This window comes from Pezoporus occidentalis, unplaced genomic scaffold (genome assembly GCF_034315485.1).
Source record: "Pezoporus occidentalis ecotype Australia unplaced genomic scaffold, CSIRO_AGI_Poc_V1 ctg124, whole genome shotgun sequence".
NCBI classification, from domain to species: domain Eukaryota; kingdom Metazoa; phylum Chordata; class Aves; order Psittaciformes; family Psittacidae; genus Pezoporus; species Pezoporus occidentalis.
This window is the reverse complement of record NW_026913038.1, coordinates 3,746,160-3,773,174: the sequence shown is the minus strand read 5'-3', so window position 1 is coordinate 3,773,174 and position 27,015 is coordinate 3,746,160. Positions and strand designations below refer to the sequence as shown.

The following is a 27,015-nucleotide window of genomic DNA, read 5'->3' as shown; positions in this document are numbered from 1 at the left end:
TCAGGATCTCCACAAAAGTGCCTTCTTTTTCCACCCTGCTGCTGAGCTCCAGCTCCTGGGCTGGGTGTGAGGGACCGGTGCTCTCATTGCAGGCAGTGGGCAATGCTGTGGGGCGGTGATGGAGAGGGTGCCCTGGGCAGGCTCTGAGGGCTGCTCCCACCTTCCCGTGAGCTCAGGGAGCCACAAGAGAGCCCCCTCTCCCATGAGCCCCGTTGACATCCAAACACACCCAATTTAGAGCCTTTTCATTTGCTGTCCCACATCAGAGGGGTGCTGGGCGCTATTGGGTGTTTCTCAGCCCTTGAGTGTGTCATTACACCCCAGAGCATGCAGCCCCTGCCTCCCTTGCCCCCATGCATGCACTGTCTCCTTTGCAGGGGCAGGACGGTGATGAATGGGTGAGCTGCGCTCTGAAGGTGACCTTCAGGACTGGCCTGTGCTGCTCTGTAAATCCCTTCCCACCACAGACTGCTGAAACAGCAGCACAGGAGCAGGGATGGGGACCAGGGCAGGAGGCTTTCTGCCCTGACTGCAACCACCAGATCCCACCTGGTGACCATTCCGCACTGGTTACCAACACATGCAGCGGTGTCCCCATGCCCAGGGCTGTGGAGAGGAGAGGTTTGATTTGAACACTACGCACCAGACGTCACTGTCACTGCTGAGCTTTCCATTTACCTCCGCCTTCTGCTGTGCCCTGGGAAACTGGGAGCTTGGATGCCTGCCCACAAGCAAAAGCCACCAAAGCCCTCAAAACGAGAGGATTTCTCCTTGCAGACCCAGATGGCATCGCTGCCCTGAGCTCCCTCCAGCACCGTGGCCTTGCAGGGAGGGCAGCGAGTCTGGCTCCAAGCTGCCCCATGTCCTGCATGGGGCTGGAGGACCAGCCCTTCCCATGGCCAGGAGCTGGCATGCAGAGGACATCCTGGCAGGACCGTGTCTCACCTTTGCAATGCATCACGAAATGCAGCCACCCCTCGGAAGTCCTCAGGGGTCAGTGACTCATTGCTGCTTTGGCTGCTTTCAGCTGCAAGGGGGAGCAAAACCAACTTATTTGGGAGCCCCACATCGTCTGTCCATGCTCTGCACTGGCGGGCAATGGGGCACACAATGAGGCCAGGAGCCCAAAGGGCTGGGGAGGGTGGAAGGGCAAGCACAGGGGACACAGGGAGCAGGGCATGAGGCCAAGTGCCCATTGGGCTTGGCAGGCTGATGGAACACATGCCCAGGTAGTGCCTCAGTGGTCCCTGCAGCCTCTCTGCCTGAAGAACACCATGGCTCTGCTCTGTTATGTCCTATGGCGGTCAGGGACTGCCCCACATAGAGAACCCAGAGGGGTCCCACTGGGTCTGGGGTCTGTCCCTGCCATGCTCTAGTCCCGGCCCCTGCGATTGTTCCCCACTGCCACCGTAGGGTGAGCCAGTGTGGGGCAGCAGGAGCAGGGATCCATCACGGCACAGTGCCGAGCAGGGGCGGAAGCAAGCGAGCGTGTCCGACATGGGAAGCGGCAGAACAGGCTTTTTCCATCAGGTGCTCTGTCTCCAGGAGCAGGAGGCAAAAGAAAACAAAAGGCAGGAGAGGAGAGGGGCAGGAGGAACCTGCGCGTCTGGATCATGTAACCAGCGACGTGCTGTAAACGCTGGGCTGCTGATGGATGTGCCGGCGGCAGGATGTGCCGGACCCGCACCCTCCCTCCCGTCCCCCCCCGTCACCCCGTCACGGAGCTCTGCCGACGCCGCTGGCCCCGTGTGAGCCTCCTGGGTGCTGCTGGCCCCGCAGCACAGCCCTGCCTCCCGACCCGGAGCCTGGCTGTTACCTCACGCGAGTGATCCAAAGGGCGTGATTTACAGACAGCCCCCAGCATCACCCAGCTCCCCCCCCACCCCGAGGAGACAGCCGGATTAAGGCTGTATAAATAATACTGCCCTTTGATGTACAACCCAGGCACAGCGAGACCCCAGGCTGCCAACAGTTCATTCAGCCCCTCACACAGCCACCACGGTCACCCCTACTGCCTTCGGCGACCCAGAGCCTCAGGGTGGCTCCATGGCCACAAGCACCCACATTGGGTGCTATCCCTTCCCTCCTATGGGAAAACCCTTCCCACCAGGGACTCTGGGGACAGCACCAGCGTCACAGGGGCACAGGAGGGGAGGGCACCCACCCCGCTCGATGCCAGCACCAAATTCCCATCTGCCCTTGCCAGCTGGGCCAGAATTCAACACTTTTTGTTTTTCCCTTTTTTGAGAACGAGGAGTTTTAATTCCCACCAAACAATGTTCCTTTTCCAGTGAGCTTAAAATAAGCCTTTTTGGCCCGGGTGTCTCTGCAGTGCTCACGCGCTGCGCGGGGCTTTGTGCAAATATGGATGTGAGCGAGCTCTGCGCTGCCGGCTAGGATGGGAGATACCTGCTGGGGGGGGCCTGGTCCCAGCCCTCCTCCCCACTGCAGTGTGGGGCTGGATGGGGTGAGGCCTGAGCACACTTACTTTTGATGAGTGGAAAATGTTGCTCATGCAGAGGTAGGAGGTGCCACCGCGGCGGTGCTGGAGCCTCCTGCCTGCCCCGGGCACACACAGTGTGCGTGTGCTCAGGTGTGCTGGGCATCACAAGTCCTGTGGAAGATCCAGGCTCTGGAGCAGCGTGGTGCCTGGGAAGAGGCCATGCCCTGCAGTGTGGCACCAGCACTGGAGGGACCACAGACCCCATGTCAGCGGCTCTCACCCCGGCAGGAACATTCCTGCTTGTGACAAAGGCAGAGAGCTGTTTTCTGACAGTGTGGGAACTGGGGTCTGATTGCCCCCATTCCCTTACCTGTGGTTCTCACTGTATGCTCTGCCACATGCTCCCTGGCCAGCACATCTCTTCTGCCAAGCACAGCACATCCACCCTCCATCCTTCTGCGCCGGGAGCTTGATCTTGGACAGAGACACGGCAGCAGGTTCTGTGATGGCTACACTGGGAAATATGTGCCAGAGTTTACTCAGGGCAGGTAGAACCTATCTATCTTCATGGCCCCTCCTGTTCTGCCTGGGACACCACACGTTTGCTGTGGCACTGGGGCAATGTGGTGGGGAGATAGCAGGGATGAGCACTACAACAAACCCAAAACCACATCCCCCCCCATGGAAGCCATGCAGGGGTTTCCAGCCACCCTCCCCATTGCGTCCCCGCAGCAGGGTGACCCAGCACACCCTGCTCCCCCAGGGGCAGCACCACAGCTGGCACTGGCAAACTGAGCATGTTGGCTGTCCCATCCCAGGCGGGAGGCAGGGGCTGGCTGTGACCCAGCCGCTCACACACATTGTTCCTCCCCTTGTGCGAGGCGATGGGGAAAAGCCACCACCGCCTCCCCCAGCTTATCAAATGCAGCCATGTCTGGAAAGCCCTGGTTTCCTTTTCACCAAAAAAGATCAAAACTGGGTAACTGGCTGCCGGTGCAGATGCCTCTGAGCCTCTCTCATGTGTAAACAGCATTGCCGAGCGCTGACACAACGCAGGCGGCCGAGGCACACACAGGCACTGCAGCACCCTCCGGGTGCCCATGCTGCTCACTGCCCCTCCCTGGGGGATCATGGAACAGGGGTGCAGCAGGGGCTGGCTCAGCACCCCAGGAAAGGCTGCTGGCAGAGGGATGAGTGCTGCTGAGCCACTCAATGCAGCAGAGGCAGGTGGCTGCAGGGCCCCTGCCATGGCCAGGTCCCCAAAGTGACAAAAGGGACATGCTGTGCTCAGTGCACAGCACCAGACCTCATCTGGGAGCATGGCAAAGCCCCATAAATGCTGTTCTGGGGGTGTTGATGTGAGGCTGCCCTGTGTGTGGGAGCAGCCAGACTGTGCTCCCTGTTGCATCCCCGGGGATGGCAGGGCTGGGAGGAGAAGAGGGACAGTGAGAGCTAGGGGTGCAGTGAGTTTTAACCTATTCACAGGGTTTTCTAGAGGCCCAGTTCATGGGCTGGGAAAAGGAGGTGGAAATTTCCCACTGCTCTACAATGCACAAGGGCCTCCAAACCCCTGGGGATCAACAGCAAGTAAGGAGTCAGAGGGAAACTCAGCATCTGGTGCTGCCACACACACTGGCGGTGCTGGGGTGGGAGCAGGAAGGGCAGAAAACACCAAAGAGAGGTGGAGCATCCCCTCCGGGAGCTGCAGCCGTAACAGTGTAAAGGGTACCTCCAAAGGAGCAGGACAGACCCCGCTGTCCCAGAGGGAGGGGAAGAGCACCGGGCATCTCGCCTCCCGTGGCCGGGGAGGAGGTATGGACGGGAAGAGGGATGCAGGGAGGGATGGAGGGGAAGAGGAAAGGAGGGAGGGATGCAAGGAGGAGGGATGCAGGGAGGACGGATGCAGGGAGGGAAGTTGCGGAGGAAGGATGCAGACAGGAAGACGGCGGGCGGGCGGTGCGGTTAAGTGGAGGACAGCACCATCGTGTGGCACAGCTGCTGCCTGGCCACGGGGACGGGGACAGGGACAGCCCGGGGCAAGGGGCTTCAAAGCCGCGATGCTGCGGCCCCCGTCGCACGCCAAGGCCAGCCCCGTCTGATCAGGGACAGGGCATCACAGCCCCAGAGTCCCCCACCGCAGCACCCTGAGTCTCGGTGCTCGGCACCCCACCGCTGACATCCGCCACCCTGCTGCTCTGGTTTGTTCCCACTCTCAGGGGCTGGGGACAGGCTTGAGGACAGCAGGAGGGGAAGGGCTTGGTGACACAGACCAAGGGTGCAGGAAGTGATGGGTGCCGTTACCTCGGTGCTGGGCAGAAGGGTCTGGTGTCTCCTGGGGACAGCAAAGCTGGTGGTGTGACATGGATGGGCTCGGCTGACCCCCAGGACCTGCACCCATCGCTGCCAGCAGAGGACACAGCCCCCACACACACTCCCCCAGCCCAGCTGCCGTGTCACCGCGATGGTGGCCCCACAGGGGTCGAGTCCAAACCCCGTCCCCAGGGCAAGGCATTGCCCAGCGACCCCTCCGGGCTCCAGCGGGGTCCCGCTGCTGTCGCAGCCGCAGATGGAACCAGCGCCAGGGGAGGTGGCGGGTGGCCGAGTCCCAGACCACGCTGGCCCCTGCCCTGCCAGCGCTGGCACCTCGGGGACCGGACACACCTCCCGAGGAGCACAGCCGGGGGCTGAGGCTTTCCCTTTATAGCTCCCGGCCGCTCTGGTGCCAGCCTCACTGCAGGACGGCGGCCGGCAGCCCCTCCGCCGCGATGGAGCGGGCTCCAAACCTGGTAGGTGACTGCACGGCGGCGCGGGGCTTGCTCCTCCTTTGCCTTCTTCAATAGAACCGTTTGCACGCTTGTTTACGGGTGGCTACCTGGGTTTGTTTGCTTTGGAGGTGCTGTGGCCTGCCAGCCCCATCACTCCCACACTCGGCATGGTGAGGATGCAACAGGCTCGGAGACCAGAGAGGCAATAGCGTGACCTGACAGCATGGGAAGGGGAAAACAGCCCCGGCAGAGCGGTCCCTGCCCTGGGACCACACACCTCAGGGCACGGCTGCAGGACAGCAGGCAGGGTGCGGAGCTGCCAGCTGCAGGGACACAAATAGCAGGGAGCAGGACTACAGAAAGCCACTTTGTTCGCCACTGGGCAGCCTGCCGGGTGTCGGCACAGGGGAGCTTGGCCCTGCGAGGCTGGAGCGAGAAGGGAAGGAAAAAGCATCTTTCTTTTCTTTCTCATCGTCCCCAGAGCATAGAGGGAGGGAGAGGAGGGTTTGGATAAAGATCCCATTCTTGACTGTGTCACCTCTAAAGCTCCTTTGCAACCTGGGATGCCAGGTACAGCCTGAGCTGAGGGCAGGGAAAGGACCAGGCACAGCTCCAGCAGCACGGGCAGGGAAACCTTGGGCAAAAGCCAGGGCAAGGGGCTTTGCAGCCACATGCATCAGCTGGGCCTTGGGCTGGAGGCTCACCACAACCGTGTGCCCATCATCCCTGCAAACTGCCCTCATGTGCTCCCATGGGTCTCACCCTGCAGGCTGGTGTTGCTCTTTGGAGACTGCACATGCCCCTCCAAAGTCAAAGTGGTCATGTTATCACCCCGCGGCCCATGGGAGGTGGGAGAGCTGCCCTTCAAGGGGAGCCATGAACCATCCCTCCTTCCTCCTCAGCTTCTCCTCTGCATCTTCACCTTTGCCATGGTCCTGGTTCCCGAAGCGAAGGACCAAAGCAAGGCAGCCAAGGGCAGGAGAAGGGGCCTGGCACGGCCTCCCACAGCCACCCCTGCCCTCGCCTGGGCCCTGGATGACCCCTATACCACCATGGCAGACTACGAGCGCAGCATCCAGGACATGGTGCACCAGCTGAGGAACAGCTCTGAGCCAGGTGACACCAAGTGCCAGGTCAACTTGAGGCTCTGGAGGTCCAACCGGAGGAGCCTGTCCCCCTGGGCATACAGGTGAGTTGGGGCAGGGACCTGGGGGATATACCAGCAAGCACCATGGCAGCTACAGCTCCATCAGCGCAGGGCTGCGGTGGCTGCGGACGGTGTGATGCAACACAGCACCCCACGCCACCCTGCAGAGGCAATGCCCTGCCCATTCCAAGCCACCCATTGCCCCCCATCTCTCCAACCATGTCTCACTTTCCCTCTCTTCCAGCATAAACCACGATGCAACACGGATCCCAGCAGACATCCCTGAGGCCCGATGCCTCTGCACTGGCTGCATCAACCCCTTCACGATGCAGGAGGACCGCACCATGGCCAGCATTCCCATCTACAGCCGGCTGCCTGTCCGCAGGCTGCTCTGCCCGGTGCCAGGAGAAGCAGGGCACAAGCCCTCTGGGAAGAAGAAGTGTCACAAGAAGTACCAGATGGTCATGGAGACCATTGCTGTGGGCTGCACCTGCATGTTCTGAGATAGCAAAGCTAACCCCTGCAACTACCTATGGGCATCTAACCAGCTTGTTCTTGCTTCCTAGCTTGCCCAGCCCTCTGGGAGAGGATCACCTCGCTGAGTATCAGGCTGACGGGAGACCCTGTGCAAGGTGATGGCAACTCCAAGTGCTCCCTGAAATCACCCTGCAGGCTCCATCAGCCTCAGGGGACACCCATTGCGGGGACTGCCCCTGCCAGTCACCAGCTGCACAGTCCCACAGCCAGCCTCGCAGCCAGGCACCCCCCTGAGACTCCCCCCCCTTCATGGAATTGCTCAGCATGGTGGGCTGCTGTTCTCCCCCCCTGGGCAGGATCCACCCTCCTCCATCCCCAAAGCCCCTGTTTGCCTTCATTTGCTCCATTGGTGCCACAGCTCCGGGAGCGCCCAGTCCTTCTGTGCACCTACCAGTTCCTCTGTGCTGGGCCAGGAAGCGGGGCAAATGGATGGGGGTTTGGGTGGCTTCTGAGGTCCTCAATAAAGCGCATCGCTGGCCCCTGTCTGAGCTGCTCCCTGCCTCAGCCCTTCATGCTGCCCCTCTGGCCCTGCCCAATGGGGGGTGTTGCTCTGGCTTCTCCCAGAGAGGCTCTTCTGATCCCCAAAACACAGCCTGGAGAACCCTGGAAGCAGGGAGCATCCGGCAGCACCTCTCCCTGCAAGCTGGAACCTGCAAGCACCCACTCTGCACGCCCATCCCTGGGGCATCAGGCCTGCAATGGGGGGTTGGCTCCATGCACACATGGCATGGAAGAGGCCACAAGATCTCCTGCCCTGGCTGGGCCAGCCCTACCACCCAGGTTATTGGAAGCAAATCCATGCAGGCAGAAGACTAAGGTGGAAGCTGGGCAGCTCACCAGGGGGAACCCATGTGTGCCAACGCCAGCCACCTTGTCCTTGAAAGCCCCCTGATGTCCCTCCCCAGAACAGATGCACAAGCTTCTTTTGAGTAGAGGCTACAGAGGGGGGAAAGGGAAACTGAGGCACATGGCACACACAGCAACACTGGGCAGGGACTGTATTCCTGAAGGTGGTGCATGTTCAAGTCACCTGGGACACAGCCCGTCCCTTCTCCTCCAGCCCCAAACCCCCTGGGGCCCCCATAGCAATAAATACTCCCCACACTACTACACGCAGAAGCTCCCAGCCCACCACCTCCCCTGGGTGTCACAGCTCGGTCTTCACCTTGTGCATCAAGTCCTTCTGGTCGATTTTCTCCAGGTCCTGATGCCAGCGGTTATAAGCCAGCAGGGCCACGTTCTTGGCTGCCACCGCTATCATCTCCATGGAGCTGGCCACCCACTCCACCCCGCTGAGGTAGAACAGGTTTTCATGGAGCACAATGGGTGGGAGGGACTTGGCAGCATCGTAGCGGGGATACGTCTGCCACTCCGTCACCTGCACCGAGTAGTAGGACCTGAAGAGGGTCTTCAGCTGCTGCTTGTCCAGCGGCTGCTGGGACAGGACCCGCCACACCGCGGCCTCCTGGGGCTGCTTGCGGCGGAAAGCTGCCGAGATGTTGACAGGACAGATATTGTCCATGGCGTGGAAGAAGAGGTCGGGGGTGTCAGTGGTGAGGATGCTGGCAAAGGGGAAGAGCTTGGGGTCAGGGAAGCCGAAGTAGGAGGAGTTGAGGTAGCCGTGCACCACGGAGGTGACGGAGGGCTGGAAGGCTCCAGGGAAGTCAGTGATGGGTGGCTCGAAGTTCTCAAAGGTGAAGTTGCTCCTGCTGGGGTGCAGGGGAGTTGTCACAACCACCATGTCATAGAAGGCTGAGCCCTGGCCTTCACTGCCCTCATAGTGCACCTGGTACAGGGCTCTCCCCTCTGCAAAGAGATGGTTGATGGTTAGGAGTAGCCCCGAGCACCATGCGGCATTGCCCTGGCCCCCTTTTTTATAGCATGGCCTTCATCCCCCCGTTTCCCAGTACACACCAGTGCTGGACCACAGCATTTGATGGTTAGGGATGAGCTGCTGATGCTTTAAGGCAGCATAAGGAAGATTGTATCAAGTCTGTGGGATAAGTTTCCAGAGAAGCCAAGCCTAGTGGGGCAAGAAGGAATGGGGCAGCACAGTGCATCCCCAAACCCCAGGAACCGAGCCCTTCTGCTGTGCTGAATGGGGGACCATGCAACAAGGATGGTGACAGAGAATTGACCTGGGGGACCTCAGGATGGAGAGAGTGGAGCCTCAGGGCTGAGGTCTGTGCTGCAGGGCTCCTACTGGATCAGAAAACGGGAGGAGATGGACAGACCCCTGGGCCCTCACCCAAACACTGTACCAGGACAAGGATGCTCTCCAGCCTCCCAGTGCTCTCTCTTTGCTCCAGCATCCCTTGCTGCCACCACCAACCTCCTGCCCTGGTGCGCCCAGAGCAGACCCTGTCCCCAGGCTCACCCGAGCTGTGCAGAGAGACGCCCGTCACCCTGGCTGCAATGACGTTGGCTTTGGTCAGCTTCAGCAGACCTGAACACACCAGCTTGTTGCCTCCTTCCACTGCCCAAGTGCTGCCCTGGGCCCCTGCCAGCGACATGGCTCCTGGGAGAGGAAGAGGAGGGAGGCTCAAGAGCCTGCCCATGGAGGGAACGCAGCGAAGGAGTCACAGGGGGAGGAGCATGGTCCCGGTCTCACCTGCGAAGGCGGGCACCAGCACCGACTGCCCGTAGCTGGAGCGCAGCACGGCCGCGATCACATCGTCCACGAAGCGCTGCGTGACGCCCACCTCCAGCAAGGACTCGGCCACCGAGCGCTGCGTCATGTTGATGAAGGCATCACCGCCCAGTGAGCGCAGCAGCTCCTCCAGGCTGGAGAAGGCGTAGCCATGCGCCTGGTACTTGTAGATCCTGGAGGGGACAGGATGATGTCCTCGGTGCCTGGGAAGGCCCCATGCATCCCTCCCCAGCCCCACGGGCTCTCCTACCTCATGAACTTCTCCATCACCTCCTCCACCCACATCTGCAGGCGCAGGAAGCTGATGCCATAGTGCCACCAGAGACGGAAGAGGTTGAGCAGGTACCAGTCGGTCTCCTCCAGGACGAAGTGCTCCCCGCTGAATATGGCACTCTTCCCTGCCACCTCACGCCGGTGCTTGAGGCCTGTGGGGAGCATGGGGGCCCCACTGTGCTCGGCTGGCTCCTGGGAAAGGCCAGCACCAAACACCACCATGGTGGGGATATGGGCAGAGATGCTCTTGGAGGAGCATCAGGGAGTGTGAGACCCTGGGGCAGTGGGACCCCAGCCAGACCCTGTATGGTGGCACATCCCATGGAATTGCTCCTGCTAGTGGGGCAAATGGGGAGGGGGAGTTTATGAACACACACCCCCCCCCCCCAATCCCACCAGGACCCCTTGCCCTGATGCTTTGCTGGGCTGCCCCATCCCATTCTCTTCCAGGGTGCAGGGACAGCACTACTGCACACTGGGAGCAGACCTCCCCACTACACCGGGGTAACAATCCTTGGGGATGGAGGCCATGCAAGTGTTGGGGTGTCAGCGCTCACCCAGGATCTTGACGAAGTCCTGCATGTGGAGGCTGAGCGCGTGGATGGAGGCTCCCCTGCTCTCGTACTGCTGCTTGTTGACGGTGAGGGTCGCCAGCCGCCCGCCCACCGCCGCCGCCTCGTACACATCCAGCTGCACCTGCGGCCCGAAGTGCTGCTGCAGGAAGTAGGCGACGGCCGAGCCGCCCAGCCCGGCGCCCACCACGGCTGCCGGCGGAGAGGGGCGGCGGGGTCAGAGCTCCGCTGCCGCCCGGCTCCCCGCGGGGACGCATCCATCGCGGCAGCGCACCGCGGATGCAGGCAGGGAGGAGGCCGGGCGCTGCCGGTACCGCGATGGGCGCCCTCCCCTCCCCTCCCCGTACCCCCCCATCTCTGCTCTTACCGATGCTGCGCGGCGGGGCGCGGGCGGCGGCGGGCGCGGCCAGGAGCGCGGCCAGGGCCGGCAGCAGCAGCGCGGCGGGCGGCGGGGCCATGGCGCGGAGAGCGGGGCCCGGCTGCACCCGCCCGGCACGGCCCGGCTCGGCTCGGCCCGCCCCTGCCGCAGCCCGGCCCCCGCCGCGCCCCGCCCCAGCTGCCGGCGGGCAGCAGGGGCCTGCCCGGGCAGTGGGGACCTGGAGCCAGCGCGGCGGCGGGCGGTGGGGCGAGGAGGGGCAGCGGCCGTGCAGTGAGCAGCGGGCGCGCACAGCCCCGGGGTAACAACAGCCCCTGTGGTCAGTGACCTCCAGCAGCTACCCCCAGTGAGGGTCACAGGGGACCTGGGTGTAGCACATGAGCAACCCCCGGCACAGCCACAGCCGGCATCCTCGGTGCCCTCTGTCCCTCACACACTGCCTGTGCTGCCATCAGACCTTCAGCAGCACCGCACTCGCTGTGAACCCACGGGTGAAACAAGGGCCCAGAACCAGGAGCTCCCCCAGCATTTAGTGTGCTCGGTCTGCACATGGGCAATAGCACATGGTGCTCGGTACCCGGCTGAGGGGAGCAGGCTGGGTCCTGCATGGCTCGCACATCACCAAGGGTATTTCAAGCCTTCACTTGTACTTTCTGCCCTGGGCAAAACAAGGTACCTGAGAGCAGGCAGCTCATGCCATGGAAATCCCATCTGGGAGCCTGCTGCTGCTCAGATTACAAAGGATAGCAAAGACTGAGCAGAAACTTAGAGCAGGTAGGACATGTAATTGCAGACCTGGAGCCTGCTGTAGCCCAGCACTAGCTCCAGACCAAGGGACACAATCTAGTTTGAGAATCATCATCTGAACTTTGTTTCAGGAGAAACTTGACACAAGCACAGACTCCCTCCTTTCCCCCAGCGAGGCCCCACCATGGCGGAGGACAAAGGCAACCCAGAAACTCAGGCATGAACATTTTTTTTTAGGGGGGGGGGGGTAACAGACAAAACCTCCTGTTGCTCAGCTTACCCAAATCCTTACAATGGGCACTATGAACCCACCAGGATGGGGAGAAGACATTCCCAAAGCAGCTTAAAGCACAGCACACAAGTATCTGTGCAGCACGCTTCTGGTTTTAACAAGCTCTTACTTAACCAGGCTGATTTAACCCTGGCTGCGGGTGATGAGAAATCTGGCTCCAAGGGTGCGGGTCAGCACCGCTCCCCATCACCTCCCTCTCATGGCAGACTGTGCCCTTGCTTGCAGGTGCTCTGCAATACTGTGCCAGAAGCAAAATGCTCTTCCCTTTGCTCACAAGCTCCGATACTTTTCTGCAGATGGCTGTGGTTTGAGAACTCCCAACTCTCACTGTTGCCGTGGAGAAAAACCAGCAGAGCCAGAAATTAACTAACACAGCAGCAGGCAGCACTGCTTCCTCATCTAGTCCAGTTAGTGAGCATGGAGCAGTGCCCACACATCTTGGGCTCAAAGAAGAGCCCTGGCAATGGGATGTAACCTCTGCAGTAAGGGAACCCTGCTGGCACAGAAATACAGCTCTCCCCCCATAAAGGCCATTTGTAAATGGTCTTTTGCAGGTTTTTTTCCAGTGAGAAGTACCCAGGGGCATTCCAAGTTTCAGGAGGACAAGGCAAGCAAGGCCTATCAATACCTATCAGCAGTAGGGAGACTAAAGCAAAACCAGGAATGAAGGCCCATCTATTTTTGCAGAGAATGAGATCTGCTGCAATCACACCCTACAGGGAAAGCTTGTTCTTCTCTCCAACAAATCCCTGAAATCACAACCCGCCTGCGGATATCCCAAGCGTTAATACAGGCTGTGTACTGAGCCATCCTGGATGGCGCTCAGGCCCTACAGCACGCCTGCTACAGCACATCACACACAGAACACCCAAACCACAACAAAGCAAAGCTGTGAGAGAACAGAAGGGCAAAACCAGACATCAAGGGTTTGACTGCTAGCAGTGCTCTGCAGAATGAGCCGTCAACAAAGGCTTGCAGACAGCGTTTCCCTACAGGATGGTTCACCAGAGGACTTGCTCAGAACAGAGAAGCAGGCACAGGAGAACCAGGGAACAACATACTTGGACCGTTGATCACTGCAGAAATCCCTGACAACTCACCCAACAACTCACCCATGGCACACATCCAGATGCACTGTTAGTAAAATGTTCAACATGGCCAAAGGCTCTCAGTTTGGACCATCAGATCAGAATAGCAACATCTCTCATTTGCAGTCCTGCCCAATCAGAACAAGCAGCAGGCTGGGGCAGGGAAAAAAGGAAGAAGCAGCAACTGCAATGCTTTTTTATTAGCAAATGGACAGTATCTGGACATCTAAAGGAAATCAGCCCTTTCCAACATTAACTCAAATGTTGTTGTCAATTACTTGCACCACTCCCGCACTTCAGTCTTTGTCTTTCATACTGCGCCAGAACCTTTGGGTAAACAAAGAGCACAGAAACACAAAACAATACAATATATACAGGCTTCCCAACAACTAAAAGAACCTAGGTTTTTGGAGATTAGCAACGCTTTGTTCGTTTGCCTTTGCAAGTAACATCAGAGCATCCCAAGTTTGAAAATAAAAAAATACTACAATATTCACAATATAAAACTTAAATACAGGGTTTTTTAAAAATTAAAGGACTGCTAATAGCTACTGATCTATCACAGCTGTCTCCCAACAGCAGCTCTGCTGATGAAGCACTGAGAATTTAAGGTTCACAAAGCAACATTCACATTCTACACTGCTCCCGGTCAGAGTTCAGATGCCACTGCACTCATGAGACAGCACAGCTGCAGACTCATCCAGGAGCTCAACTCATATACATCCCACCAAGTGCAGCAAGGTCACAGAACAAGGCAAATGCCTACATTGCTGGTGGGACTGCCACCTCTCGAAAGCATAAATGCAGGTCCATGCACCAACACCACCTGCACATCTCACCTAGCTGTCTGCATTCCCAGCTCTCCAGTTTGTGGCTGTGCAAATGGAGTGGAAGTGATAAGAGGTATGTCCACTTCCTCTCCTCTATCCTGTCCCTGTTAACATTCTCCTCTGTTTTACTAGTCATTGGATAAAGTGACTGGAGAGAAAAAGCTCATGGGTTGTCTCCTCTCTGGTGTAACTGCAGAGTGCAATGGAACCGCAGCAGTGGGGAGGCTGCCCCACTGTGCTGAGTGTGCAAGCTTTACACAAACAGGGCAGACCTACAGAGCAAGCACCTACAGCAGAGAAACTCAATCCACCCGTATGCAATCTCATCCAGGAGAAAAGAGATCATAAGTGTGCTTGAAAGGCAAGTGAATCAAGTTTTGCCTAGGAAATCTGGATTCTGCAATGGAATCCAGGTTTGGTTATTTCATTTTCACTTCAACATTCAGAGGAAGCAGAAACGAGGACAAACAACAGCTACAGTATTTATCTCTTTGGTAACGTCTGTAAAAGTCTCTAAACAATGGGTACATCTTACAGTAATCAGCATAAAAGCCTGGTAAGATCCTGGAGAAGTTTCATAGATTGAAAAAAAAACAGGGAAAATAACTTGGCCCAAATTAAACAGGGCCTGCAGGAAGGTGAGAAAGACTGCACAGGAACTGGATCCCTCAGATTCCTGTTCTAGCCACACAGCAGTGCCTCAGTGAAACTAGATCCCCCACACACAAGCTGAATCAATAACCTCTTAGTACAGACAGAAGGTTTGGAGTGCATTTAAGGATATTTCTTTAAGGCAAAAATGGGTGAATACAAGCTGAGGAGGCAGGAAGGCTGGCAAATAGTCTGAAGGTGGACCAAGCAGCCACAGAACACCTTCACAGTCAAGGGGTTCTGTGGGTCTATTTAAAGACGATTTGGATCCCATCACTTCTGGTCACACACGACTTAAATCTGGCTCAGGTAAGCTGCAGCCTTGCTACAACAGAAAACTACCTGTTGTATAAAATGCCTTTGCTTTTGTTTAGTTCCTTAGAAAGAAAGTTTCACATTCAGTTAAGTTTTCATAACCAGCTCTCCCCTCATATTGCAAAAAGACTCAGCTGATACAGCACGGGCTGAAGAAGCAGCAGAGAACCAGTGCTCCTTCCAGCTGAAGACAGTTTCCTCAAACAGGCTGCAGAGAGCCTTGAGGCAGAACAGCAAGACTTGCATTGCCATGTCTCGTATTTTACCTGCTCTTTGTCTTGGGTAACAGCATAACCTGGTGGCCCAGTCAGCATGCAGACCAGAAAAACAACGAACAGGAGGTCCTGCATATCTCAGATTTCCAACACCACGTTACAACAGGAGCACCGAACAAGAGGTTAGTCCAAAATGATCTAATGCTGCCATGAAGCACTGTTTCAGGGTTGAAAACACAAGTACCTGCCTGAAAACCTAACTACGCAGTGGCAGAAAACTGCACTTCAAATGTATCTGCTACCGAGTCACCCCCATAGAGCTGTCATCTAAGCAGCTTGCATGAAGCATATTAAAAACATGCATCTTCCTTAAATTTCTGGACTGACAGTCATCAACTGCACAGAGTCTCCCCAGATCACTGTCGATAGCTGCTAAGTGAAGGCTGCGGTAATCTTGAAGTCTACCACAAAAGGATTATGCAACTGAAGCCTGCAAAGGAATGGGAGAAGAATAAGCTTCCTTCCAAACCAGTGATAGGATCCAAAATAAATAGCTTTTGGAAATGGGTATCAAATAACTGTCAGGCCATGGATCCAATTCTAGCAAGTAAAAAGGCAGGAATTAATGAATCAGTAAGGATCAACCTGAAAACAACCATTCCTGCCTTGGCTTTGTGTTGTGCAGACCACAGGCTGGTTTTATAAAACTCTTCTGTCACTATACTGCTTGCTTCTCTGTAAAGGGTTAAATTCTGAATTTACTCAGTGACTGCATCCGTTCAGCTGAGATAAATGGACTCCCAGGCAAAAGGACCACTGGGAAATACATATGCCATGCTGTGACAACAACATGCCTGCAACTAAGAGGATGGCTTGAGGTCAACTTTCACTTCCTCAGCTTTATGCTTCTCTTGCTTTCTTATCACTGCTGCTAAAAATGGTTCAAGGGCACTTCAGATTTCTAGTAGAAAATATTTCTCTTCTTGCATCAAAACCCCAAAGGTTTAACATTTACTGTGGGCACACAAAGGTAGAGTCTGAATGTGAACTGGAAGTTGGTGTTATCTGAGTACCATTATTGGAGAGCTGAGAAAATAGAACAGTCCAGATTTCCTGCTTAAGGGTGCATCTCCATTTTGCCAGCAGCTGCAACAAAGAGCATATAGTTTATCATGCTTCAACGCTGCACAAATACCCATCAGGGAAGAGAAATTACTCTCCTCTAAAATACAGGTTTTGGTTAGAGAAAAAGAGATTTGAGAACAGTTTTCTGTTTTCACCAAGAACCACAACCCCTTGTTTTACCTTTAGGAACAAGGAGGTAAGCTGAAATTTTACCTGGAGAACAAATATTAACATGTTAGTCTGACCTAACAACCAAATTCTCTTCAAAACCTCAGCCCTATTCAACTGTAGTACAAGAGAGATTTCATTAATTCAGGATTCTTTTCCTGAAGTTGAATGGAAAATAAGAAAAAGTTGCCCCTCAATGTCATTTCAGGTGATGATCTTCATCCCCACCTGAAGGGTCTGGGGACAAGGGAAGACACCAAAACAGCCTGATAATAATACTCAGCCCTTTGGGCTTTTTCTCTTCTGAGTGCTTTGCAAAGAAAAAGCCTCACCACATCCCTGTGAGGTAGGTCAGTAAGTATTATTATACTCCCTTAATACAGATATGGAAACTGAGGCAGAGAAGTGACTTTTCTGAAGGCCGCTGCAGGAATCCATCTCAGAGATGGAGCCAGGAGACAAGATTCCTTAGCTCTCAGAGAATTCCCTTTCTCTCCCATATCTCCCCTCTTCCCCGTACAAGTCTTAATGGAGAAATGAGCAATGGAGAAAGGGGCTACAGTGCCATGTTTCTGACAAATAGCAGGACTCCTAGTACTACTTACTCCACATACCCCAGAAAGGATTATTAAATATACAAGTACCTTAGAATGAATGCCAAAATGACTGCACACATTATAAAGAAGCCAACATACAGTACAAACCTAGCTTAATAAATAAGTAAAGACATGCAGCTGCAGTTGTCACTGAGTGCTAAGGGGTCCTCAGCACAGCAAGGTCCCAGATGCTGGTGGGCAAGCCCACGTCATTCCTGTGACTCTACTGCCACGCCGACGAGTGCATGTCTGATGGTGCGACCATGGAGTTTATACCCATCCTGAGTCACCAGTGCTATCGTGCCCGGCTGCATCCCCTCTGCTGGCACATGGCAGACTATTTCATGGTCGTACGGATCGTATTTGCCACCAACAGGGTTCATCTTCTGAAGGCCATGTTTGGCAAATACACTTTGCAATTTGGCCTCTATGAGAGAGAGACCTTCGTAGATTTTCATCAGGGTTGGGTTTGGATTACTAGGCTCTGCTTCTTCTGCAGCGCTCTCAGCGGTCTTCTCCAAGATATCTGCTACCTCCACAAGGTCTTTGCAGAAACTCTGGATCCCTACGGGCACAAAGAAGCAAGAAGTAAATGAAGGGTAGAACATACAGAGCTACAGCACTGATGACAGGCACAGTCACAGCAGTTTCAAAGCCCCTTTAAGGCTGCTAACTGAATTGCTACTTCAGCAAGAGCAGACAGTGTCTTCTGTATCCTGTAGCCAAAGCTTTAGCATTACATGGGTAATTATCAAGATTCCCCAGATCAAGGTGTGTGCAGGAAAGGTACATCCATAAATACACACACATATATATAGTATACCTGACAAAGCAGACCATTAGTGTTTCACTCCAAGAAATTCTAGCAATTAAGACTTGCCATTTAGGACACTATTCCACACATGGTCTCACACGGTCCCACAGACAAATGTTTTGCCAAGCCACTCACACAAATGCCCGTGCACATGGGAAATAAATACAATGGGGGGAAGTAAAAATAATATATGACCATTCCAAGGTACAACCACAATTTTATTCGTAAGTTAAAACCACTGTGGAAGGCGGGACAGAATGGTCCTTGGGTTGGTCATCAAAAGTCATGCAGTCTTTTTCATTAGAAAAAAGGGGTTAGATTGTATACATCAGTAGAAGTGGTGCAGTACACAGTGCAGAAATGTCAGGAAAACCAGCCTCCCTCAGTTACATAGATGCTGTAATGAACTTACTGGAAACACACATTAGGAAAACAGAGAAAGAAACAATAGTTAGGTTCCGTCAATAGTTGTACATACATGTTTAAACAAGTGCAGAATGAAGAAGCATGAAGGAGAAGCAACAAAGGACAGACAGAAGGAGACTGATTACCAACCAGCTCATTGAATCATTTATGTTGTCAAAGCTACAAATCCAATTATCTTCCCTGATGTTAAAATATTTCTTATAAAAGTTTTAAGGAACATCTGATCTAGGAATTTACAACCTTTGTCCCAGGCAGGATCTACCTCCTAAAAGCTAGAGCAGAAGAGAAGCTGTTAATATGGTAAAGATCACAACCTGGTAACACAGCTAAGAGTACATCATACACCCTTGCCAGAGCTAATTCTCAGCACGCAGAAAAGCCTGAAATTTCAACCAAGTCAGGAGAACTGCACTCAGCTGCACTAGACCTATTCTATTTAAAAAATAAAATAAAAAAAGTGAAAAAAAATCACAGAAGAGTCACTGAGGTAACCCTGACAGGACACTGCTGGACACACAGTTAAACAGTGAGCAAGCCCGGACACCAAGAGTCCAGGCAAATATCATGCCAGACTTTACAATGACTGAGTGCAGAACAGGGGCAGAGAAACACTGCTGATCAGCGCTTTATACTCAGACAGCCATGATAGTGCAGTAAACACAGCTCAGCCTCCTTTCACTTACCAAAGAGCTTGGCATCTTCCACAAACTTCTGTGTTCTCCTCCGGACATTCTCAGAATCCGCCAAAGCTTTCCGGTATCGCTCCTGTAACCACCATCACAAGGGGAGACATCAAACAAAGAGATAAAACCCACTTCCTGACAGCTGGCAATCCCTTAAGCTTTAAATAGAGCCTGCTTCAGATCAGAAGGTTGTGCTGGGCTCCTCGTTGTCATTACATGCAAACCCAAGTCCCTCTCCTGATCCATCAGCACAAATGCAACTCCCTCAAAAGACCCAAGTGAAGGCCAGAAGCATTTGGGGTGCAGCTCAACTGAACATCAGTGTCAGGCTGCTGCTTTTTGCGTGACTCACTGCAACCACTGAGACACTCCCTCCTCTAGCAGGCACTGGTGGTCTCAGCAACGGCTCCACAACGGCTGATTTATCACTTGGTGCAGTAGTATTCTCAGGGTGATTATCTCCAGAGTTGCCTGGTGCTCCGGTATTTAATCCTCTCCTTTGTCACATCTGTTCTTCAAAGTTCCTATAACGTGATCCCCACCATCTCCACCACACCGCTGTCACTATAGAGGACGTCCCTTCTCAGACAATCCAGATCTGGTGCAACACAGTATGTGATGCTAATTACGACAAAGCTACTGCCATTCCCTCTGTACAATGCTGTGAAAGAACTGACCAGACCATCTCCAACATACAGTTTTGCCTGTCAAGATCATACTACCAGTGTCTTGCTCCTAGGTACCACTGACAGATGGCGTTTCTGGGGAAGGCAGACTGTACTTCCACAGTGCCACCTCTCACACTTAAAGCACAGCTGCTTTGAAGTCTGCCACAGCACAGCGGTGTTGTGTATGTGCTATAGGGCTTACAGACAAAGCTGGGTGTGAAAGACAGACCGAGTCACAGGGGCTGAATGAAAGATGCCACCAGCAGCATACTCACAGTTAAATCTCGGACTTGTTCTTCCAATTTGATGGCTTTGTGCTTTATGGCACAGTCAGAAAGGGGATGCTTGGGCTCATCATGGGGATCTTCTGGGCCGCACTCGTCTCCTGTACTTCTCTGCTGAGCTGCAGTGCTGAAAACACGGGGGGACCCCCTGAAACATAAGCTAACGACAAAGAAGGGAAGTTAAGTAACAACAGGCTCAACAAGAATTTGAGTTTAGTGTTGTTACTAAAAGCAGCTCTTACTAAAGGCACACAGGTTCTAGATAAAATCTTAGCTCCTCTCAGGAAATACAGACAAGCAGCACAGAAGCACAGATGTTTTGAAAACTTCTTTTACTTTACACTCATGTCACTACAGAGGCTGAACACTTCCTTGACACGCCTTGCAACGACTCCGATTTTCACACGAAAACAAGCTGTGGGTTGCATTTTTGCTGACCCCCAGTACAGGCAGTCAATACCAAATGGCAAACTTCAGCAAGCTTTTGCAAGGTAGTCTTGAGGAGTTGAGCAGTATAAAGCTGGTTTTAGTGATGTAGAAAACCCCAGACAGACACAGTATTTGGTGTATTCAGTTTTTCTCCTATTGAGCAAAGAGGAAGAGAGTTTGAAGCTTTTGCCAATCAGTTCTTGCAAAGTAGCACTCGCTAGACTGAACCAGTTTTCACACTGACTGCAGTTAAGAGATGAAAGAGAACTGTCAGAGACATGACCAAGTTTTGTACACCCCAAATATTCTGGAGCCTTCTGCCAGGACCTTCACAGCTCCATTAGCTCTGGAAAAGGGACTGAGCATGCCAACTGAAAGTTGTGCCTAATATTCTCCAACAGTTCTAAGCACTTAAACTATTTTTATCTCTACTGGCAATGAAGTCCCAAAGGCAAAAAAAAAACAAAACCCAAAACAAGCCCAAGCCCCAAGTGCTGAAGCCTACCTTATCTGCAGTGACTTTTTCATCCCAAGTATGCTTTTCATCTAAAAAGCACACTTGCCAAAGGTTGTGCTGGTACAGCAGGTGGAGCTCACCCAGGAGCTGACTCCACAACTTGCAGATGAGATGATGAAACCACCACAGAGGTGGATAATTGGGCTGAGCTGCATGAACACCGCCTCAGTAACAACCCCACAGGTTTCCCAAAAACTGGATAATAGAAGTCTGGCTGAAAACGGTTAGGTCAGAAGATGATCAAACCCAGTGTGAAAATACTTTTTTGCTTCATTCTGTTCTTTTCTAAAAAGTCCTTCACCTGCAGGAACAATGCTGTCACTGCCAGAGTGAAACCAAGAGCTTCCACTCCCCCTCCTACAGCACTTTTACAAACGGACCTAGACAGGACCCGTTCTTGCCAGCATGAGGCCAAAGCCTCAGCCCACCTCCCCTCTCATGACTTTATACAGGTCTAGACCTAGAATAGGTGTACAGAAGAAAGTTCAATTTCCTTCCAGATCAGCTCCATTCAGGAAACACTTCAGTATACACTTAACAAGGAAGGGTATCTCCTTTTTTGGGAATGCCTGAGCTCTTCCTCTGAGCAGGGCTTTCAACATCCCCTTTAATAGAGGGGTTTTGCATACACTAAGTGCACCTCTACTGAGTCAAATGAAGCATGGCATGGAAATCACTGTGCTGGCTCTGACTCAAACTTGTGTGTTTATACAGCACAATTCAACACTGCCCAGAGATGCTAATTCAGGCTCTACAATCAATAGAGTGAGTTCACATTACCAGGCCTGCACCATTAAAAGCTCTCTTACTTTTCAGCAAGGCTTATATTGCTCAGTTACAATGTCACAGAAGAGTCCATCATTTGTTTCTGGGTCTGTCAAATGGACTATAAGACCAAAGTGCTGTTCAGTAGTCCAGCTAAGCTGAGCTTACAGCAGCAAATGGAAGGGACATGTTTTGCTCCCCTTACTCCAGTACTAGAGCTGTGCAGAATGAAGCTGCAGGGAGTTAAACCAGCTGAAAACTAACCCTACAAAACAAAAAGACTTTTCTGTGTCCCTGAATAGGTCTGCTGACAGATCAGATGAGTGCAAGTGCCAGTACAGGAGACATGAAGCCTGGTGACATGTGCAAGGGAGAATATGGGGAAGGGAAGAGGTGTCCGCCTTTGGGTGGCAGCCAGGGCTCTTTGACCAAAGCACAGTTTAAGAGGTTTATATGTGCCCTAGCATCTCCCATCACCCCAAATTTAACAGCCCAGATGTTGCCTCAGCGTATCTTTAGTACAAGGTTGCTAAATACAGCACTAATGACAAACTTCCTTTTTCCCAACTGAAGGCATTTGCATATGAATTTTTTTATTAAGTACTTAAAACACGATCTGTATGTCAAACCATTCCTTTTCAGCACACTGCATGCCAAATACTAGTCCGAAAGTGCCTCTGCTACCTACACTTGCTGTAGAATAAGATGTTCTTCTCATTTAATCTTTAAAGAACCAGGAGAGGGGCTGTCACCAGGCTTTTCTTAAAGAGCTACCCAGCCACTGCAGTTCTGGGTTTCAGGAATGCCAACACAGAAGATAACCCCATATTTTATCCCTGGCTGCAGAGATCAGTTTAAGGCACAAGACCCCATCTCGAATGATTTCTAAGATGCTTGCCACCTTTGTGTGTTGACTGGTTTACACAGCACTTTTTCTAAGTTACAGAAATTAGACTAAACTGGAGGTGAGGACACAGGACCCCCTTCACCAAGGCTTCAAAATCAATCCATGAAGCTTTAAACAACTGCATAGCTTCCACTGTAAAATAAAAGGTGTGTCCATGGTAAGCACCAACTACAAGCTCTGTCCTTTACCATCTTACCTTTCACTTAAAGAGCTGCAGGGACGGAAATTGGCCGTGCTACAGATGAAGCAAGGAACCTGAAATGCAGCTGAGGAAGCAGCCTTGGCAGGCACCTCACAGGTTAGACTCTCATGCCTTAAAAAAGCTACACAAATGAGTTAACTCTTGCATCCACGAAGCAAAGGTGAGTCATTTCCCTCTGCAAGTGATTTACACTACTCCAATGGGTGTGTTTTGGTGTGTAGGAGAAGGGCAGGAATGAGCTGGTGCCTCAGCTGCAGGGACCTGCCTACGTGAAGCAGAGAGTTGCCTGCATGGACTCCTTTCTCCAGCTCCTGAAACCGAGCCACAGAGCATTCCCCCATGCAGTGACATGCCCCATGCATCGTGTGCTGCTCAGACGAACTGCCTTAAAAGTTGTAGGCAGGATGCAAGAACCACAGACTGACTCCAAAGGGAATTCTTATTATGCAGAATTGAAAATGCCACCCAATTTACATCTTCCTTGCCACTAAAATGGGCAAGTGCTATTTATAGTCTGTCCACTGCACTGTGCTCCATCTTCAAACACAGTCTTGATCACAGCCACCCTAAAAATAGGCAGAAATCCCCCTGGAGGAAGTTGACACATCCTAAAGTGACAGACACATGGAAGTCCCAGAGCATGTGAAGGGATTATACAACTAAACTGGTGATACAGAAGGATTTACAAAGTGATGTCACAAAACCAGACAGACAGATGTAGCAGACAAGTTGACTGTAGCCACATGGCTTAAGCCAACTGTCCTTAAAGATCATAATTTACGCTATGAGAACACCCCTCTGTGGTCAGAACAACAGTATCACCTCTTTCTGGAGCATAGGCACGATGGTGAAATGTTCCAAGACTGTCTTGTTCCCTCTGAACACAAGGGTCCTACCACACCTCTCCTTAAACACTCCCTCCTCCTCCCAAATTAGCATGACAAAGCACGCAAGTGGTGAGACACACAGAAACATCTGCATTAGCTGTGGTTTAACTCCATGAGCTTGCTTTGGCAGGAAGTCTCCTAACGACCCCCAATTACTGTGCTCAGTTTCATCAGGAAGTGATACCAGAGATCAATTCTATGTGGATTCCTCTCCCATGGAACTGGAGCACACAACTGCACCTTAACACAGGACAGAGTTAAACTGGGCAGCAGGCTCCTGACTGCAGTGAGTTTATAGAATCACAGACTCACAGACTTGTGTTGGACGGGATCTTAAAGCTCATCCAGATTCAACCCCCTGCCACAGGCAGGGACACCTTCCACTGGAGCAGGTTGCTCCAAGCCCCTGTGTCCAACCTGGCCTTGAACACTGCCAGGGATGGGGCAGCCACAGCTTCTCTGGGCACCCTGTGCCAGCGCCTCAGCACCCTCACAGGGAAGAGCTTCTGCCTAAGAGCTCATCTCAGTTTCTCCTGGGTCAAGTTAAAGCCATTCCCCTTGGCCTGTCCCCACAGGCCCTTGTTCAAAGCCCCTCTCCAGGTTTCTTGTAGCCCCTTTAGGCACTGGGAACTGATCTAAGGTTCCCCGGAGCCTTCTCTTCTCCAGGCTGCACAAGCAACCCTCTGTGGATCAGCTCCCATCAAAGCCACCTACTTCCAACTTGGTGCACACTGTGAACAGTTTTCACATATATATGAGCATATAAAGGGACGACTTTCACCACGCACCTTTACATCTAGTCCCACACACCGCTGCTTCTATTACATGCTGCAGAATTATTTTAATGCATTTAAATGGTCTTTTTTTTTCTTCCACGGGAAAACCCCCTCTAGAATAAACTAACATAGAATAAACTTTTCTGCCCACATTTTACTCCAATAACCAAAGCACCTGTTATGGATTTCCCTTTTACAAGCCATATCCCACCATGTCCAAAGATAAGAATGGACACTTTTTTCTGCTCAACAGTGGCCCAGTTAAACGTATCCTCTTCCCTCATCCATCCAGAGCACGCTGAGAGCGCAGGTGCCGCATCACTACCGAGGATAAACCCCAAGGAGCACATGCAACATGTAATTCACGCATAAATGGTTCAGACAGGCAGGAAGAGATGCAGAAATCACCCGTGGATACGTGTAACGGCAGGACATAACCTCACACCGCGGCTCACTGACCGCAGAAACGCCTTTCGCTAGGAATTACAATTAATTCCTCCTCAAAATTACACTTTTCCAGGCAAGAGACTGATTATTGCGAGCCCGTTTTTGTCCCAGGCCTTCTGACGGTGGGCAGCGCTGCCCTGGTGAGGGGAAACTGAAGCCCTCCCGGGGGTACGGGGCCCTCCCGGCGCCGCCCCACACCCGCCGGGCGCTCCGGGCCCGGCGCCGCCGCGGCTCCTCGCCAGGCCCGGGCCCGGGGCTGCCACGTCCCGCACCGCGGGGCGGGGAGGGTTCAGCGCCGCGGCCGCGAACGGCTGCGGGGACACGCGGCCGCTCCCACACTCGCCCCGCAGCACGTACCTGCCCCGCCGCGCCGCGCCGCCGAGCGAGAGCCCGCTGCCGAGCCGCCGCACGGAGCGGGCGGCCATGGCCCCGCACAGCCACGGCGCCGCCTGCAGCGCAGCGCCACCGCCCGCAGACTACAGCTCCCGGCAGCCCCTGCGAGGCCCGGCGGGCAGCGCAGCGGGGCCGGGCCGGGTCGAGTTTGGCGGTGCAGTGCATCGGGGTCGTGTGGCTGTGAGCTGAGGGGTGGTAACGGGGTGGGCTCAGCTCTTGATCAGCAAACACCAAGCGGCTTGGCCCAGCAGGCGGACCCGAGGTGGAGGAAATGGTGCTTCTTACCTCTTGGTAAAGAAACAGTAAAAATCCCCCAAACGGTGGCGGTGTGCCTTTGACGGGTCAGTCAGAGGTGGGGAGGGATCTAACGGGAGTGTAGTGACAACGGGAGGGGAATGGCTTGAACCTGCCAGAGGGGAGGCTGAGATGAGCTCTTAGGCAGAAGCTCTTCCCTGTGAGGGTGCTGAGGCGCTGACACAGGGTGCCCAGAGAAACTGTGGCTGCCCCATCCCTGGCAGTGTTCAAGGCCAGGTTGGACACGGGCTTGGATCAAGGTGCTCCAGTGGAAGGTGTCCTTGCCTGTGGCAGAGGTTGGAACTGGATGAGCTTTAAGGCCCCTTCCAACCCAAACCAGTCTGGGATTCTGTTATATGCCTGTAGTGGGGTCCAGCTCCAGTTCTGCCCACTGTGGGCGCAGGCTCCTTGTCTCCTTAGTGGGAGAGGTGAAACTTGGAGAAGAGGGTTTTCACCCTTTTCTGATGGGAAATGGGGTGGTGCAGCTGCAGGCCTGGAGGGGACAGGAGCCATGACAGCCAGCACAGGGAAGCTGATAGGAAGTACAAGCACATCAGGAGCAGGGCTTCTTGCACCTTATCCCTGGGAGTGGGCAGCTGGTAAATCCTGGCTCTGAGCTGACAGTGTCTGAGATTCCCCCATCCTGGCCCCTGGCAGTGCTGCAGGGGTGCTGAGCCCACCCCATTCCCCATGGAGAAGCATTTTACCCACCCTCCCCCTAGAAGCAGGGCTAGGGTAGGCAGGCCGGTGCCAGCGTGTTTATTGAAAGCTGCTTACCTGGTTACCAACAAGAGGGCTTTGAGAGAGAGCTCCAAAGGTTAATGGTGCAGCTGTTAGCATGAGTGGGTGACTGGCCTGCTCCCTTGTTCCCGGCACAAAAGCCTGGACCTTTCCTTTTCACTCCTATCCCTCGTTTCTGCCAGTGCTAATTGACCTTCCTCCATTTCTCTTTTCTGTTCCTCCCCTCATTTGAAAGCACCTTTTTTTTGTCTTTTGTGTTTTGTTTTAATGTTTAAACTTCCCTTCACTCCATTTTGACCACATGCCTTGCCAAACTGTATCTGACTGCAGCAGCAATAGTGTGAATGCGCTGTTGGCTGGGAGACAGCCTTGTCCCTTTTCCCTGCTGCCCCCAGAAGCTAACATGGGGCTAGGGAAGAGAGAGCCGGGCTGCCTTCAGCCTCAGCCCTTTGCAGCACTTCTAAGCTGTTTAGCAATGTTGAAAAGTGTCCATTGTTAATTTGCTTTCAAATGCTGACACTTGAGTTTTGTTCATTCCCAAGGGAAGCCAGCATGCCCTCACCCTTACTGCCTGCAAGACAAGAAGGAAATACTGGACAAGGGCATTTGAGCTTGAGATATAAGGAACCCTGAGATGAGACCCCGCAGACCTGGGAGCAGTGAGCAGGGCAAATGATCGGCATCTCCGAAGTGTCCGGTCCTGAGCAGCTCATGAACTCCAACATTGAAGGGGGCAAAAAACCCCAAGTCTGTGGTCACTTTGAAAAGCTTTAGACTGGCTGCCAGCATCCCCAGGGTGGCACACGCTGATCCTGATAAATCACAGTGCACGCAGGCAGTGCCGACTGACACCCCTCTCCTTCCTTATGCATCTTGTGCTGAACTCCTGCCCCAGGGAGGCTCCCCCAGAGATGGGTTTCCCAGTAATATGTGACCCTGATCCAGAAAGGACTCCCCTTTCCCCACCCGCCTCCCGGATCCCCCTCCCGCCC

General features: G+C 53.7%; 3 protein-coding genes across 3 annotated transcripts; 1 reads left to right on the top strand and 2 right to left on the bottom strand.

Annotated features, from left to right (window-relative positions):
• The first annotated feature begins 4,996 nt into the window (after positions 1 to 4,996).
• On the top strand, positions 4,997 to 7,037 carry IL17B (interleukin 17B). The gene is made up of 3 exons (XM_062607481.1): positions 4,997 to 5,229; positions 6,111 to 6,397; positions 6,600 to 7,037. Exons 1-3 carry the CDS (start codon positions 5,209 to 5,211, stop codon positions 6,856 to 6,858), a joined length of 567 nt encoding a protein of 188 aa, XP_062463465.1. The 5' UTR covers positions 4,997 to 5,208; the 3' UTR covers positions 6,859 to 7,037.
• Positions 7,038 to 7,873: 836 nt separating this feature from the next.
• PCYOX1L (prenylcysteine oxidase 1 like) lies at positions 7,874 to 10,871 on the bottom strand. The gene is made up of 6 exons (XM_062607703.1): positions 10,755 to 10,871; positions 10,373 to 10,579; positions 9,793 to 9,967; positions 9,504 to 9,715; positions 9,270 to 9,410; positions 7,874 to 8,698 (listed from the first exon to the last, which is right to left on the bottom strand). Exons 1-6 carry the CDS (start codon positions 10,843 to 10,845, stop codon positions 8,040 to 8,042), a joined length of 1,485 nt encoding a protein of 494 aa, XP_062463687.1. The 5' UTR covers positions 10,846 to 10,871; the 3' UTR covers positions 7,874 to 8,039.
• A 2,201-nt stretch (positions 10,872 to 13,072) lies between these two features.
• On the bottom strand, positions 13,073 to 25,098 carry GRPEL2 (GrpE like 2, mitochondrial). Its single transcript, XM_062607702.1, has 4 exons — positions 24,953 to 25,098; positions 19,657 to 19,825; positions 18,714 to 18,795; positions 13,073 to 17,355 (listed from the first exon to the last, which is right to left on the bottom strand). Exons 1-4 carry the CDS (start codon positions 25,018 to 25,020, stop codon positions 17,000 to 17,002), a joined length of 675 nt encoding a protein of 224 aa, XP_062463686.1. The 5' UTR covers positions 25,021 to 25,098; the 3' UTR covers positions 13,073 to 16,999.
• Positions 25,099 to 27,015: the final 1,917 nt, after the last annotated feature.

Excerpts from the sequence above, each read along its gene's own strand:
- PCYOX1L (XM_062607703.1), bottom strand. The coding sequence starts at position 10,845 with ATGGCCCCGCCGCCCGCCGCGCTGCTGCTGCCGGCCCTGGCCGCGCTC. Across the intron at positions 10,580-10,754 it reads CGCCCCGCCGCGCAGCATCG|CCGTGGTGGGCGCCGGGCTG; the intron begins GTAAGAGCAGAG and ends CTCCGCCGGCAG. Across the intron at positions 8,699-9,269 it reads CGTCTCTCTGCACAGCTCGG|AGGGGAGAGCCCTGTACCAG; the intron begins GTGAGCCTGGGG and ends ATCTCTTTGCAG.
- GRPEL2 (XM_062607702.1), bottom strand. The coding sequence starts at position 25,020 with ATGGCCGCCCGCTCCGTGCGGCGGCTCGGCAGCGGGCTCTCGCTCGGC. Across the intron at positions 19,826-24,952 it reads GGCGCGGCGCGGCGGGGCAG|CTTATGTTTCAGGGGGTCCC; the intron begins GTACGTGCTGCG and ends CTTTGTCGTTAG. Across the intron at positions 18,796-19,656 it reads AACAAGTCCGAGATTTAACT|GAGCGATACCGGAAAGCTTT; the intron begins GTGAGTATGCTG and ends TGGTGGTTACAG.
- IL17B (XM_062607481.1), top strand. The coding sequence starts at position 5,209 with ATGGAGCGGGCTCCAAACCTG. Across the intron at positions 5,230-6,110 it reads TGGAGCGGGCTCCAAACCTG|CTTCTCCTCTGCATCTTCAC; the intron begins GTAGGTGACTGC and ends CTTCCTCCTCAG. Across the intron at positions 6,398-6,599 it reads CTGTCCCCCTGGGCATACAG|CATAAACCACGATGCAACAC; the intron begins GTGAGTTGGGGC and ends CCTCTCTTCCAG.